The following is a 16,443-nucleotide window of genomic DNA, read 5'->3' on the forward strand; positions in this document are numbered from 1 at the left end:
CAGTTATTAGATCAAAAAATGATCACATCAATGCCATACTTACCACAAAGTGGGCTAGTGCAGACCAAGGTGGCCAGGTGCAAGGCACCCACCACCACCACCAGTCCCATCCTTTTCTGCTTCAAGGGCTCGTATGTCCAAGCCCAAGGCAGACTGCAAGCATGCGTGCTTCACAACTTGTTGAGACACACAGACACGCCTGGCTCAATGCACCCACACACTGCACACACACAATTTATTAAAGAACTTGATTTTTCCAATTTTCAGGTTTTGTGAGAATATAAGCCGTTGATCCTTAAATCTCCCCATACAAGGGCACATGAAAAACAACTAAACTATACATCTTTCCCACTAAATAAGCTACAAAAAATGCATGTAAATGATTCCAATGTAGTAAAACAAAGGGCAGGAGACGGAAAATGAGAAGATATGAAACGCTGGCTGGCACAAGTAAAAAATCACAATGAATCTCCTATAAATATATAAATTATCTTTACAAAAAGGAAAACATCATTTCTTTACAATCTAAATGGGGAGGACTTCAATGGCTCCAACCACCAAACTTTGATGATTATGACTTTCTCCTAACTACAAAGAATGCTAAACACTGGAAAAAGTACCTAAATACTGGAAAGATCTGTCCCCCCTTCGGACATTCTACATCAAGGACGGATCTTACATACAAAAAATAATTTTACAGCACGACATGAATTTAATTGAAAGAAATTTAGGAAACCTGGCCTCGATAACCGGGCGATTTCTACAGAGTATTGACCCATGGCCACAATCTAAAAGCTTCAAGATTTGGCAGCATCAATCCTGTAAAAAGTGGAAGGCTGGGTTCTCAAGAAGCTCTTGTGCAGGCTTGACAACTGTGAAGTCTTTCTCTTGAAGAGAATTCGATATGTCATCCACTGAGAAGGGAATGCTGCATTGCACAAAAACATTTGATAATTACTTGAACACAATAAATTTGCTTATACGAGCTACTTTGGACGTAGAAAGTGAAAGAAATCTTTACCTGGAGTTGTCATCTAACAAAAAGGCGTTGCTGGCAGGGTTATTAGAGTCTTCTGTCATCAAGACTCTCATGCTAGAAATAACCTGTAACAAAATGACAACAGCAGAAGTTCAAGACTTTAGGATCAAAAGGAAACATAAGCCATACATTTGTTTGAGAAAGAGCCTTACACTTGGAGATACGCTGTGGGTGCCGTATTTGTCATCCCAGTACAGAGTGCATATCCGATAAAGCTGTTGTACACTTAGGATCTGTTGTAACCAAAATCAACCAAGAGTATGCAACAGTGAGAAACAAAGAGAGAGAGAGAGAGAGAGAGAGAGAGAGAGTACAGGGCAAAGATCGTGGGTGATTTCATCAAAAGATGTTTTTGGCTTCTGATGGATGACCTGAAAACAAAGGATTATGTTAAAAGACCAACATTCATAAGCTTATTTTACCACATCAACATGCCAAAATTTCAGCAGCTAAGGTCACAAAACTAGATGTGGCAGTGCATCAAAACATTATCAGAAAGTTCCAAGAATCATCCTCAGGATTAATCATTTGAAAGAAGAGATCGCCCCCTTCCAAATTGTAAAACCATCTAAAAGCTTCAGATTCTTTTCTGAAACCAAAAGGACTGTATTCCAGACAACATTTAATGAACAAAAAAATAAATAAAAGAGAAACATCATGTCCGCTAGAAACTCTAGCTGATCCAGTTCAATCTTGTGCAGCTCATGAATATGTAAACAATTTGACAGAAAATTCAGATACAAAGGCACATTGCACAAAAATTGCACAAAGATGCTAGTAAAACAGAACCTTAGTCTCCAAACAACAACAAAATGCTAGTAACACCAATGATGCATTAGCATATTACACTTCTCAACAAATTGAACCACGAAATCACCTTTCATCTAAACAATAGCTGGTCATTTAGTACCGGCTAACAAAAGCACACTTCCAATTCAAACAATCATCAAAATCCAAAGCATGTAAAGTGTGTCTCAAATAAAATGTTATAAAATAATTAGTGACTTCAATTTCTTGGATACTACAAAAAAATTTACATACCAAGAACCCCACAGCTTGCCTTATGTGCTTAAGTTCATCCCAAGATGAACCTGCGTACTGCACAAAGAAAATTAACAACGCATGAATCAGTTAAGTAGAGGATTTTCATCACGTGAAATGATTAATGTGTAAAGTAGCTGGATGTCGTGGAGGTCTGTGAGCTATTGGGGTACCTCTTCTTTTGCCTGGCAACACCAGAGCTCCAATTCGGCTAAACCAGCTTTTACATATTCTCCATTACTAAATGAACAACACTCCCGACGCAGAAGGAGACTGCAAATGCACAAATACCAGTCATAAGCAGTTCCAGTTTACATAGATAATAGGAGATATGACCTTTTCTCCTGACCTGTTGAAAAGCTGTACGTTGATAAAAGAAAATATCTGCATAAAATTCTTCTGAATAAGAACTGGAGGCACCTGAAGCAACAGCAGCACATAAGCACACAGAAAATACTGACAAATCAAATCAAAACAATAGAAATAAAAAATTCTCTTACAAAGTTCTCTTGAAATATTTTGAGAATGCTATTTAAGCTATCAATAATACTTTGCCAGTGACTACTAGGGGTATTATGACCAAAAGATCGCCCAGATCCTCTAACCATGCTTCCTCTTGACGTTCTAGGTGCCTACAAAACAAACAAACAATTTAGCAGTATAAGGATGCTTTAATCTTACAAATCCACAGAATTATTCCACCAGCTATAAAACAATATTCATCTACCTGGATACACAGTGCAAGAAATGATGTCAATTCCCTCTTTAAATTGTCACGGATAATTCCATATATCTTTTCCACATAAGCCGTCAGCTGCTGCTTAAAAAGCAAAGCAGGATATTTTGCCTCAACTTGATGGACTGCATCCACAGAAACTACAAGGTTCGCAGAAGAAGGAGAAGAACGGAAACCCTGAAAATTAAAAATTATAGCATATCAAGGGAAAGGGAATAATGAACCTTAAGTTGTTCATACTTTGACAAATTTGTAAGTGCCAGTTTATTCAAATTAAAACATGCATCATCTGAAAGGAAGCAGGGTGAAAAAAAATGAAAGGACTTACTTGAGTCATTCTCCCAAAGAGTGACACTGCAGGTGGAGGTTTCTTGCGCTGAGGAGTAGCTCCAGCAGAACCAGCTGGTTTTAAGCTCTTCTGTAGCAGGAACAATAATGTGGATGTGTTTGACAGCCAATAGGCCAAATACTCATTACTTTCCTCATTCTGCTCATATAAAAAAATTAAAAAAATTAAAAGCCTTTCATGAAAAACATCTGACTGAATTATGATGACTTCATACTTCCAGTGGTTTTTGGTCCACACAGATGAGCAAGTCGAATAAATGTTGACAACCATCTAAAAAATGAAAAACCAAAACACATTCAATTTGTGAATACCTAAAATAACTACAAAAAATACAAAACTAGAACCTAGTTATACTTTTGAATTCAATTTGGCTTATGCACTTCCAAGCACTGGATAATCTTGCAAGAATTGGATTACGTACGATAGTGAGATCTATATAAAGTTTGTGGAAAGAAGTGAGACAGTAGGAAATGTCTCTTGAGAAAGACTGTCAGAAATGCTTCCTGCATCAAACCCAAAAGAAGCATACAACAACTAAGGGGTTGCATTTGGATAAATGTTATTCACAGAGGGGAAAGAGAGTAGGTACTCATCGAGAGGCAACACCTCATAACATAATGCATCACATAAGAAGCGTGCAAATACCCCATGAATGGAGGACACAGACTAGTTCATGGTGATTGCAAAAAATGGTGATTCTTTTACCAAGGCTAGCATCTTTATATCTCATATAACACTAATTGATCACATAGAAAGCAAATAATGGACTTCCACATGTCATTTGCAGGACCAAATAACTGAAGAATGAAGACTTGCATGACTAAAGATAGGCTACTAGCCCATGACTAGAAATGAATTGCAGGAGACCTTATAGTCAAAATCTGAAGGTTATAAACAAAAAGTTCCAATGGACGATTCTAGAAACTTGACTAGGGGAAAAAGCTTATCAAGAAATTATTATATACCTCAATTGCTTCACCAAACATCTGAATAAGACGGTCAAAAACACTTGTCTTCTCAGCTTCAAATGATTTCCAGTGGAGAAGACATTTATATATAGTGAAGGCTGCAACAGGTTTTCCTTGACTGAAACCAATATTTTGATGCACACACTTGATTAAAGCATCCACATTCTCCTGTTAACAAAGGAGCTGACTGGTTAGAAAGAGCAACCACTAGATATGCACATGAAAATTGAAGTACTTATTCAATCTCTTCTGCGTTTTGACACAATGAACATACATGCTGCTTGTCAAGAATGGACTTCCTCAATTTGCTGTCAGATTGTGCAAGCACCTTGTTGGTAGGGGGTGTACTCTGTGGTTCCTGCTGCAGAAGCTACATTGTGGGTACATTCCACAAAGATGCACAAATAACAGTGTACAACATTAATGAACATTAGATCTTACATTACTAGTTTTTGTATCTTCAGTCTCATGGTGTCCATTGACTCCATTCTCCAAAATCTGCAAGGAAGAACTCAAAGACAACATACTTAAAGACACCTGTAAAAAAAGTTACATTTTTTTCTAGTTTAATATTTCAAAAGGAATGTACCTTAGGTGCTGGAATTGCTAAATGCTCTGACATGCGCTTTGCAGGTGAATTTAACAAGCTCTGCTGCCGAAGAATTTGATCCTCAGATTCCATGTTAAAAAGTTTCTCTTCCAGCCTGTGACAAGATATAAGCATGTAAACCACACACACACACACACACACACACACACACACACACACCTTTGAACAGTAAACTTCAATTGAATTATCTTGGATTCTGCTTCCTCAGCCATCTTCTTCCTTTCTTCACTAAGTTTGTGTGTTGCTTCATATTTTCTCTCAGCTTCATCGACCTTGTTCTCTAGAGAATTCACCAAGGCCTGAAACAACAATCCCAATATATTATCTGAATGAACAAATGAACAAAAACTCAAAGGAGATACACAGCACAAAGAAGCAAACCGATGAGCCTAAACAAAAAGTGTAATAGAAACTGGAGTTAGAACAAACCTTGAGCTTTTCATTTTCAGAAGTAAGATTCTCCACGACTGCCATATTGACAACTGGAACCTCCTTTATGACTGGAGCCTGCTCAGATAGCTTTTTCGCTGCCTCGCGTTCCTTCAACAACATTACTTTAGTTTCTTTGACTTGAATTTGCATATCTTGTAAGGCAGCTTGCAATTTAGCTGTTTCCTGTGCCTTGGCTTCCTCTGCATCGGCCTGAGATAATGAAATGCGTAAGACACCAAATTGCAGGAAGATGGGAAGACTATCAAAAATAAAAAAGCATATTACTTTACCATCAATGATGATCACTAGAGAAAGGTGAAAGTAAAAAAAAAAGGAATATTAGCATGGATACATATATAAGAGCGAAAGAAAAAACTAAGGAGCAAATATGGTCTAGAGTCTAGAATCTTACTTGGCCACAAGATATCACAAAGAGCATCATAGATACATATATAAGAGCGAAAGAAAAAACTAAGGAGCAAATATGGTCTAGAGACTAGAATCTTACTTGGCCACAAGATATCACAAAGGGCATCATACTTACAGTTTAAGTCAAATAAAAATTGACGAAAAGGTAGAGGTCAGTAACCGCTTTAAGCATCCAACGATTAGAAATTAAAAGCAAACTTATATTCTCATTCGCTCAAATACAAGGCATTTTGTGCATCAAATTAACTAAGATGAGCACCCGTCATGACATGCTGAAACAACAAATAACAGTTTATGAATTCTGGCCAAATACGGAGCTCAGCTTGATAGGTTCTCAACGTATTGGCTCCTGCCACAAGGAAACAAAACCAACTCGAAAATCACTGGACAAGAGCATGACAGAATAGAACCAATATGAGAATTCCATAAACACACATTTCATTTCTAGTATGAAAGTGCTCCTAGATAAAGATCAGTAATCCCGTTAGTTATATGCTCTTCTATCAAAATTCTGAAGAAACACACTATATATGGAGGATTAGTGCCCCAGAGGCTCACAACCCAATGTGAAGTATATAGTATATACACCTGGCATAGCCAAGCATGTTGATAATAAAACTCCCATTGTATTTTTTTTTTGGGATAATCCAAGGGAAACCACCCCCCGACCACACGTTGGCTGGCTCCGCTTGGTAAACCCTTGAGGTCCCCCCCCCCTGCCCATGGGGGGTGTAAGGGGGGGGGGATACACCCAGCTTCAACCTTGCAGCAAGGGATGCCACCTGTGGGTTTTGAACTTGTGATACCCGTCAACTTGGTGACATTCACAAGTCGCCCCTACCAGATGAGCGGAGCCATTGCATTAATATTACTAAAAGCACACTAGAAGCTTTATCAATTGGTGAATTATGAAATTAGTTCAAGCACCCTTAACTAAACATCTTCCATTTTAGTATCTGCATGACAGAAAGCAAGCCAGGCCATATTGACATGCCAAACAAGAACCTATTGCACATCAAAATGCAAACTTTCTATGAGATCCAGTGGCCTCTCACTGATATATGCACACAACCTTCATAGAGGATATGATATTACATCAGGAGCCAAAACTTCGCAAAGAAGAAAAATAATCTTATGAATTTCCAAACTGAATTTGTGCACAGAATTTACCCGCATGCGTTTCTCCAGCTGTAATCTCCATGTGAGTTCTTCAACCTGTTTTTCCAATTTGTTTTTGGCTGCTTGGAGTGCACCTGTTTCCCTTGCAGCCTGAAGTAGATAGGCCACAAACTTTTGTAAGTTGTGGTTCAAACCAATCAAATAAAAGCATACAGAGCAATAACAATATAAAAAATCAGTCTGACTACGGCTTCAGATTTTGCAAACATTTTTAGGACATCAAATGGGAAAATATTTATGTAGGAAGACAAAATCTTCAGCATAACATACACAGATAATTCCAAGAAACGGTTTGTAAGTTGTGGTTCAAACCAATCAAATAAAAGCATACAGAACAATGATAATATCAAAAGTCAATCTGACTACGGCATCAGATTTTGCAAACATTTTTAGGACATCAATTGGGAAAATATTTATGTAGGAAGACAAAATCCTCAACATAACATAGGCAGATAAATCCAAGAAATGGTTTAAGCATACTTAAGCAAAGCAGATCAACAACTAAATGCACCAAATTGAACAAAAAGAAAACATGGAATATTTATGATAAACAACTGAGAAGATCAAATATTTATCTTCATTTTTAAGACAAGTACTATCAAATTTTCGTGATCACAATGGCTTCTGATACCCAGAATAATATTTTAAAAGCAAACACCAAAAACCTCTCCATCTTATTATAATGCAATGAAGGCATTTTGAGTTCATATTAAACGAACTGATACAGGGTACATCACACAATGATAATAGGATAAACAAAATAGACAACACACCATTTTGAGTTTCCGTAATTCTCTTCTTGCAACTTTTCCTCTCCAGGCACACTGTGTAGTAATTGCAGCCTTCTTCATCTTATTATAATGCAAGGAAGCCAGAAATGTACGCCACTGGGCCTGGGGAGACAACCAGAAACAAAACCCATCAGAAACCTCGCTCATGTTCCAGATAGGACACATCTACATCAGACAATTAAACATATTATCTTAATATAAACAAAATCTATGAATGCACTTGTCCTCTAGTACCAAAACTTAAAGGTGAGCAAAGCTGAGTCAAAGCCTAAACAGAGGCTATACCTGGATGACAATAGCAGCCTTTGTTTGTCGTCTGAAACGTAGCTCATTACGCGCTGCCATGCCACGAAGTCCAGCCTGAAGAGCAATTGTGGCAGATAACATGTTCTTGTAGGCACTGACTGCAATGTGTCTGCGGACATATTTCTGGATCTTAATAGAGGCAGCTTCTCTTCGCATGCTTTCATACAGCCTTCGAGCAGTCCTTCCTGCAAGCAGCACAGAACAGTGATGCACATCATGTCATCAACTATATTTTGTAAAATTCATCTCCTAGAATGAAGAAATTAATCTTTCAGATAACTTATGCAGGTCGCAGAAAATAGGAAAACTAAGGCTGAAAGACAGATATAATACCTCTCCACAAAGCCTGCATGCGTATAGCAGACTGGTGTAATGAAAGGAATCTTTTACGAGCCATATATGAACGAACTTTTCTTTGGATAATGGTGGCTGATCTCCCTAAGACTTCCGTCCTACGTGCATCTAATTCAGCCATTTGACCAGCCCTTAGAAACACCTTTGTTTTCCCGATCTGCAAATGGAACCAACGCCACAAATAGATTTTAAAAGTGCAAATTGTGAAAGAACAAAGTGGAAATTGCATTGATACTAAACAAAAAACTTCCAGCAACACTATTCCATTGGATGTTATAGTAGTTACATATAAAAATTGATTCTTTTGATGACAAAATATAATGAAATAAAATTAGTTAGTGCATACTGCACAAGAACATGGCAAACCTACCCGACCCCTCCTCTCCTCCTCCGATGGCAGCGATGGCCACTGCAAGGCACTCTCTCTCTCTCTCTCTCTCTCTCTCTCTCTCTCTCTCTCTCTCTCTCTCTCTCTCTCTCTCTCTCTCTCGTTGCCGCAAGTGTCGAACCCATCCACCCCTGGATTCAGCTCTACAGAACCCAGGCTTAAAATAGCAGATAAAGGCCTCATGAATTTTATTTTATTTTATTTGGTTACGAAGAACCTCACATGAATTTTATTTTAATAAAAAAATAAATTTTTTATTTTAAGGACAAAAATGACAGATAAAGGGTTCACAAACAAAAAGAAAGGAATTGTGTCATCCTCATCTCCACATGTAAGTTCTATTGTTAGTGTTAGTGTTGTTGATATTGGTAGTGATAGTATTGATTCTCGTTCGTCGGTTGTATCATATGATGATGGGTCACTACAGACACATATTAATAAACTTAAAAAAGCTAGAGGAGGTGGGAGAAATAAGAGATTTTGATGCAAGCTTTGTAAGAGAGATTATATTGAATCTTACACAAGAGTTAATGCTCATTTGCTGAAAATATCAGAACATTGCATTTCAGGATGCAAAAGAGTTGATGAAGCAATGCAGAGAGAGTAAAAAAAATACAAAATAAATATGAGAAGAGAAAGATAATGAGTGATTCTTGTGTAATCATGTACCATTTTCACGCCACCAAAAAGATGCTAAAAAAAAAGTGGATGTAAGAAGTAGAGAAAGAAAAGGAACAATACAAGCATCATTCAATACATATGAAAGGGAATAAATGGATAGAAAAGTAAAAAAATATTTTTATTCTAGTTCACTTTCATTTAATGTAGCTAGAAATTCTTATTGGAAGAATTTAATTACTTCACTGAAAAAATTGTAACTTGATTGACTATGTACCTCCAAGCTCAAAAAATTGTTGAGAGATTGCTAGACATTAAAAAAAATCATGGGAATAAAATGGAGTTTCACTTATTTCTGATGGGTAGACGGATATTCAAAAGTATCACCCGATTAATTTCATTGTTTCTTTGCTTAGTGACCCAGTATTCTTGAAAGCAGTTGATACATCTGAAGAAGATAAAAATAATGAGCATTTGAATGGGTTGTTTATAAAAGTAATAAAAGAAGTGGGTGAGAGAAAGTAGTGTAATACTCCGCCTGTGTATAACTGTTTAGTTATACATTGTCGGTCCCAAGCCCGGATAAAGGAGGAGGGTTGCGGTAGGCTAGTGACAACCAGCATAAAAACTTAGTCATACCCTATGAATATGAACCAATATGAGAATTTTGTTGGGGCGTTTCCTACTGAGCGACGCGTTGTACTCTATAGGTCCGGAGGCAGTGATAAAAGCGACGCGTCACACCGGCGCCCGGGTGTGGTGTCAAATAGGCAAGGGTTCCCTCACTTTGTTGGACGGGTGGGGGTAAAGAAGTTAGTTCAAGACCATAAATTTATGGTTAGCCACTTGGAACATAGGGTCTTTAACTGGTAAGTTGGTAGAGTCAGTAGATGTTATGTGTAGGAGAAAGATTGATATTTTATGTCTACAAGAGACCAAATGGGTAGGTGAGAAAGCAAAAGTGATAGAACCTTGGGGATATAAGATTTGGTATACAAGAATAAATAGGAATAGGAATGGAGTAGGGATTGTTATGAGTCGTGAGTTTATAAATAATGTAGTTGAGGTCCGTAGGAAGGGTGATAGGATTTTACTTATTAAATTAGTATTAAGTACGAATATTATTAATATTATTAGTGTTTATGCACCACAAGTAGGTTTAGATGATTCCATTAAGCGTCAATTTTGGGAAGATTTAGATGGAGTAGTACAAAGGATATCTTATGGAGAAAAGCTTTTCATCGGCGATGACCTTAATGGACATGTAGGCATTAGTAGGGATGGATTTAAGAGTATCCATGGAGGCTATGGTATAGGAGAAAAAAACGAAAGTGGAGAAAGGATTTTAGATTTTGGTTTGTCCTATGATATGATCTTAGCAAACACTTGGTTTAGGAAGAGGGAGTCTCACCTAGTAACATTTAAAAGTGGGGTTAATACGAGTCAGATAGATTTTTTCCTACTTAAAAAGAGAGATAGGGGTTGTTGCATCGATTGTAAGGTTATACCGGGAGAAAGTGTAGCTACACAACATAGAGTCTTAATTTTAGATCTTAGAATTAGACAATGTCGCAAAAGGGATAGACATGTGATAGATCCTAGAATTAAGTGGTGGGCACTGAAAGGAGTTAAACAATGAATGTTTGTAGAGCAGGTAGTTAAGGAAGTTGATTGGTGTCTCGAGGATGATTCAGAATCAATGTGGAATAAGATAGCGAGTGGCATGAGAAAGGTGGCTAAGGAGGTATTGGGTGAGTCTAAAGGCGGTGCACCGCTAGGTAAGGATACATCATTGTGGAACGAGGATGTCAAATTAGCTATTAAGGTTAAAATAGAGTGTTATAAAAATCTAAGTAAGAGTCGTGATAATGAGAATTTGGAGAAATATATGATAGCAAAGAAAGAAGCTAAAAAAGTAGTTCGAAGCGCAAGGGATAAGGTATATAAGGAGGTTTATGACAAGTTGGATAGCAAAGAGGAGGGCGAGAAGGATATTTATAGGCTTGCAAAGATGAGAGATAGGAAATCGAGGGATCTGGGTATGGTTAGATGTATCAAAGATGAAACGCAAAGGGTTTTAGTCAAAGATGAGGAGCTCCATTAAGGAGAGATGGAAAGATTATTTTGATAAGCTATTTAATGAAAGTCATGTTCAGGATCTTGGAGACTTCTCCATTCCTTTTCATGAGATGAATCGTGATTTCATACGCAAGATTCAAAAGAAGGAAATTGCAGAGGCTTTGAAGAAAATGAAATCAAGAAGAGCAGTTGGTCCAGATGGTATACCTATCGAGGCTTGGAAATGCTTGTGAGAGAAAGGTTTAGAATGGTTGACAAATCTTTTTAACAAGATTTGGCGGACAAATAAGATGCCTAATGAGTGGAGGAAGAGTACTTTGGTGCCTCTATATAAGAATAAGGGTGATATACAAGATTGCACAAACTATCGTGGTATAAAACTCATGAGTCATACCATGAAACTTTGGGAGATGGTGATTGAGTCTAGGTTGAGGAAGGTTGTCATGATATCGGAGAATCAATTTGGTTTTATACCTGGAAGATCAACTATGGAAGTTATACATCTTCTTAGACAACTTATTGAGAGATATAGAGAGAGGAACAAAGATTTGCATATGGTTTTTATTAATTTGGAGAAGGCATATGATAGAGTACCTAGGGACGTTCTCTGGTGGACAATGATGAAGAAAGGTGTTTCTCTCAAGTACATTAGTATAATTAAAGATATGTATGAAGGAGTAGTAACCAATGTCTGCACTTGTGGAGGGATGACAACCAATTTTCCTATAACGGTTGGGTTACATCAAGGATCTGCTTTAAGCCCTTTCCTATTTGCTATAGTGATGGATGAGCTTACGAGATCAATTCAAGAAACTGTGTTGTGGTGTATGTTGTTTGCTGATGATATTGTTTTGATTGATGAGTCTAGAGTTGGGGTTAATGCTAAGTTAGAATTATGGAGACAGACATTGGAAGCAAGAGGTTTTAAGTTGAGTAAGAGTAAGACAGAATATATGGAATGTCGGTTTAGTAAGCAACAAAGTAGTGACGAGAGTGTAGTGAAGCTTGGTGAGCAAGAAATACCGGTGGATGATTGTTTCAAATATTTGGGATCTATCATTCAAAAGTATGGATAAATTGATGGAGATGTAAATCATAGGAGAAAGGTTGGGTGGATGAAATGGAAAAGTGCAACCGGAGTGTTGTGCGATCGTAGAATGCCATTGCGGTTGAAGGGAAAGTTTTATAGGACGACTATTAGGCCCGCTTTGCTATATGGTACGGACTGTTGGGATGCCAAGAGACATCATATTCAAAAAATGAGTGTAGTTGAGATGCGTATGCTTAGATGGATGTGTGGAAATACAATAAAAGATAAGATTCAGAACGAGGAGATACATAAGAAGGTAGGCGTTGCACCCATTGAAAATAAGATGAGAGAGAATCGTTTACGGTGGTTTGAACATATTCGGCGAAGGCCTAATGATGCTCCAGTTAGAAGGATGGAGAAATGGGAAAATATATTAGTTAAAAGATGTCGGGGTAGGCCTAGGAAGACTTGGATGGAGATGATAGGAAAGGATATGAATGCTTTGAACCTCACCGAGGACATGGCATTGGATAGAAATGATTTGAGGAGAAGGATTCATGTGGAAGACCCAGAATGATTTTCTTTTTTGGTTCATTTGGCGACCCCAATTGTTTTGGGATGGTGTAGTAGTTGTTGTTGTTGATGTCAATAGCATAAAGAATTTTGTCGTCAACCACCATCATGTTAATGTCATATTTAATAAGCATTTTGATCTAAAATTTTTGAAGGTTACTGAAACACATTTTGCGTACATCATTGTGATGGTGAAAAGCTATGTCACACGGACTTGGCAAAAGGGCCATTGTACCTGCGTCGACGCGATGCGAGTGCCGCACTCAGTGTGGCAAACACGTCAAGAAAAAGAGAGAGAGAGAGAGAGAGAAAGAGAGAGGGTTGGAGTCGTCCTCCTCCTCCATTTCACTCTCTTGTTACGCCTCTTCCTCCTTCGAGATTTTTCCCTCTCGACCTCGAATCGCGATCGACCCAAATAAATAGATATTTTAAATATCATAAAAAAAGTAAAGAAAAATGATCAATAGAGAGAGAGGGTCAAACCCAAAGAACGAGAGCGATCTTCGAGGATTGCGGGAATGGCGAAGCCGTGATTTCAAGAATAGAGAGAGAAAGAGGGTTGCCTACCTACAGAGAGAGGGGGGGGGGGGGGGGGGCGTCCTCCTCCTTCTCGCTCTCCTCTTGTTCTGCCTCCTACTCCTACTCCATTTCTTCCTCCTCTCCTGCTCCCTTTTGTGTCTCCACTTTTTCTGCCCCTTTCTCCATCTCCTCCTTTTGCTTCCAGTCTTGCATCAGTAACGTTTTGAACATGATCGATTGGTTCCTGTTGGATCAGAACCAGCCCATGCCCTAACCTGATATTTTACCAGGTGTCACATGGAGCCCAATGGCTGCCCCAGAACCTACAGAGAGAATGCAGACATACAAAATACATATGCAAGGGAGAGAGATCCATTATGCTACTAAGGTTTAAACCAGAGTTACCGGAAGCATCCTTAGGATTGGGGAAGCACGCTTCTCCGAAGTGCATTTAACGTGCTGGGAAGCGCACCAAAAAAATAGGAAGCTTGCTTCCCCCTTTTTTTATTTTTTTATTTTTATTTTCGCTTCCCCCTCGCTTCCTAGGTCGATTCTGAGACGACTCCTAGTTCACTTCTAAGTCGTCCCACGCTTCCCGCTTCCTAAAATTTTGAAAATGCCTCCCTTCCCGCTCCCGCTTCCTCGACTGGCAACTCTGGTTCGAACAGTAGGATATGGGCTAGGTCACAACATATCCAAATCTGAATCATCATAGATCCAAATATGAACTATAGCAGCATCAAGTAGATTAATCTAGACTGCAATAATGTATACATTAAAACTAGTTGAAAACAAAAAGCTTTACATGTAAAACATAATTAAGATCCAAAGGCAAATAAAGGAACTATGATCCGAAATAAAACCTTGGATTGAAGAAAAGTCTGATTATATAAGCCCAAAATTTGTTCCATATACATATTTGGATCTTACTTTAAGATCCATATCCTAGAACAATGCAGCAGATTCTGATAAAAGGCCTTGGACTAAATTCAATCCATTTGCCCCAGTGGTTGGTAGGTCATGGTCAGTAAGGATGTCAACGGTTTGAATTAAACTCGGGTATGACTAAGTCTAAATCCATCGGATTCAGTAGAAACAACATTATTTGATTAATAATTGGATTCAGATTCGGTACAAGTATGACATTTGAATATGAAGCCAAACTGAATCTGGTTGATATGCAAGGAACACTTGTAAAAAGAAAGTTATCAAAGTGGGATCCAGATCAGGTGTTAGCATCGCTCATTCGAATATGAATCTGAGTCCAAAGCCAATTAGGTAGGATTCATTAGTGTCCACACCCAAACGCAATGCAGCCTTTTACACCCCTGGCCATCGGTCCTAGTCCTTGAAGTCCTACTTAGGTCAATCTAGGTATACAAAGCCTGGGTCAAAGTAAACCCAGATTTGAATCAGTTTGGGCATACAAAGCCCGGTCTGTCCGAGATTTTATATATATACCCTCTCCCACCCAAGTTTTTTTAAAGTACAGTATCGCCCATGGTTGCCAATCGAGGAAGCGGGAGCGGGAAGCAATACAGGAAGCGGAAGCGAGAAACGGGAAGCGTGGCACTTTCAAAATTTTAGGAAGTGGGATGCGTGGGACGACTTAAAAGCGAATCAAGAAGCGACCTAGGAAGCGAAAAAAATAAAAATACAAAACAAATGAAAGGGGGGGAGCGTGTTTCCTATAAATGGGAAGTGTGTTTCCCATAAATGGGAAGCGTGCTTCCCAAAAAAATCAGCGCTTCCCAACGCGTTTCGGAAGTGCGATGTTTTGCTCTTCCAAAACGCACTTCGGGGAAGCGCGATGTTTTGCGCTTTCGAAACTCGTTTCGGGGAAGCACGCTTCCCCACTAGGCTAGGCGCTTTCGATAACTCTGGTATCACCGCACCCGCACCTATGTGACAGATGAAAATAATTAAAGAAGTCAAAAATGTTTTTGTTAACATGGTGATTGATGATAATTGGATATTCTATTATGCCGATGATATTGTCAAGGCAAAAGAAATTAAGAACATCATTATTGATGATGAGTTTTGGGTTAGAGTAGTGTATTTTTTTGAGTTTATGCAACCTATTTGAGAAATGTTGAGAGAAGTTGACAATGATGAGTGTATGCTTCACAAAAAATTTAACTTGCAGTTTTCAAGCATGAGGAAAAAAATCCTGCACTTGATGATTTAAAAAATTTTAATTATATACATTCAATTTTAGTTAAAAATTTACGATAAGAGCAACACTCATTTGCATTGCATGGAGCATTCTCTCAATATCAATATTATGCAAAGAAATGGCAAGAAAGAGGTGTTGATTGTGTCCCTCCAAATCTAGACTCAGAGCTAAGAATATGTGTATGGCAAGAATTTATCGAAAATATATTATAAAGCAAGCCACATAAGAATTTAAAAAAAAATTGAGAGATTATATGGACAGACATTACTAGTGAGAAAGGATGATGATATAGATTCTATCACATAGTGGTTAACATATAGATCAAAAACACCTCTTCTCCAACATCTTGCATTGAGATTGCTATCCCAGTATGCACAAATCCACAACATGAAAAGAAACAAACTCACCAACAAGCATTTAGAGGATTTAGTCTTTATTCATTCTAATTTTCGATTACTTTAGCGAACCAATGGGAAACACATATACTAATTGTTTTCATAGTTATTTGACTATTTTTTAGTTCCTTAATTTAAATATGCAAGTATATAACATTTTTAAATTTTAATTGTAATAAAGACAAGGATCATCCAAATTTTGGAATATAAACCAAAAAGAATGTGACTTAGAGGGAGAGCATGATTTCAACACTAGAAACATGGACTTATAAGAGCTCCTTCTTATGATGAATTTGATGATGAAGCAGAAAATTATTAAGATTATTACCTCATCGTCATATACATTGTGTAGGATATACTTTTGGTATGCAATTACGTATTGTTTGCTTTTTTATTAGTATAATTTACTTCTATTCTGTTTGACTTGTTTG

The 16,443-nt window shown here is 37.9% G+C and overlaps 1 protein-coding gene across 2 annotated transcripts in view; it reads right to left on the minus strand.

Annotated features, from left to right (window-relative positions):
• Nucleotides 1-442: 442 nt before the first annotated feature.
• Nucleotides 443-16,443, minus strand: part of LOC149845498 (myosin-6-like) — a 28,153-nt gene continuing 12,152 nt past the window's right edge. Inside the window, exons 20-39 of one of the 2 annotated variants that reach the window (XM_089995794.1) lie at nt 8,214-8,391; nt 7,860-8,065; nt 7,557-7,676; nt 6,775-6,873; nt 5,173-5,385; nt 4,903-5,042; nt 4,723-4,837; nt 4,575-4,631; nt 4,408-4,491; nt 4,131-4,301; nt 3,145-3,303; nt 2,808-2,993; nt 2,581-2,712; nt 2,430-2,500; nt 2,254-2,353; nt 2,081-2,137; nt 1,354-1,410; nt 1,192-1,272; nt 1,022-1,104; nt 443-928 (exon numbers count right to left, since the gene is read on the minus strand). In XM_089995794.1, the coding sequence (XP_089851920.1) occupies nt 814-928; nt 1,022-1,104; nt 1,192-1,272; nt 1,354-1,410; nt 2,081-2,137; nt 2,254-2,353; nt 2,430-2,500; nt 2,581-2,712; nt 2,808-2,993; nt 3,145-3,303; nt 4,131-4,301; nt 4,408-4,491; nt 4,575-4,631; nt 4,723-4,837; nt 4,903-5,042; nt 5,173-5,385; nt 6,775-6,873; nt 7,557-7,676; nt 7,860-8,065; nt 8,214-8,391 (2,424 nt within the window). In that variant the 3' untranslated portion in view covers nt 443-813. Of the gene's footprint in view, nt 929-1,021; nt 1,105-1,191; nt 1,273-1,353; nt 1,411-2,080; nt 2,138-2,253; nt 2,354-2,429; nt 2,501-2,580; nt 2,713-2,807; nt 2,994-3,144; nt 3,304-4,130; nt 4,302-4,407; nt 4,495-4,574; nt 4,632-4,722; nt 4,838-4,902; nt 5,043-5,172; nt 5,386-6,774; nt 6,874-7,556; nt 7,677-7,859; nt 8,066-8,213; nt 8,392-16,443 lie in introns of both variants that reach the window. The other variant, XM_089995793.1, reaches the window with a different exon arrangement.

Source organism: Nuphar pumila, chromosome 2, assembly GCF_984573655.1.
Source record: "Nuphar pumila chromosome 2, dmNupPumi1.hap1.1, whole genome shotgun sequence".
In the NCBI taxonomy this organism is placed as follows: Eukaryota; Viridiplantae; Streptophyta; class Magnoliopsida; order Nymphaeales; family Nymphaeaceae; genus Nuphar; species Nuphar pumila.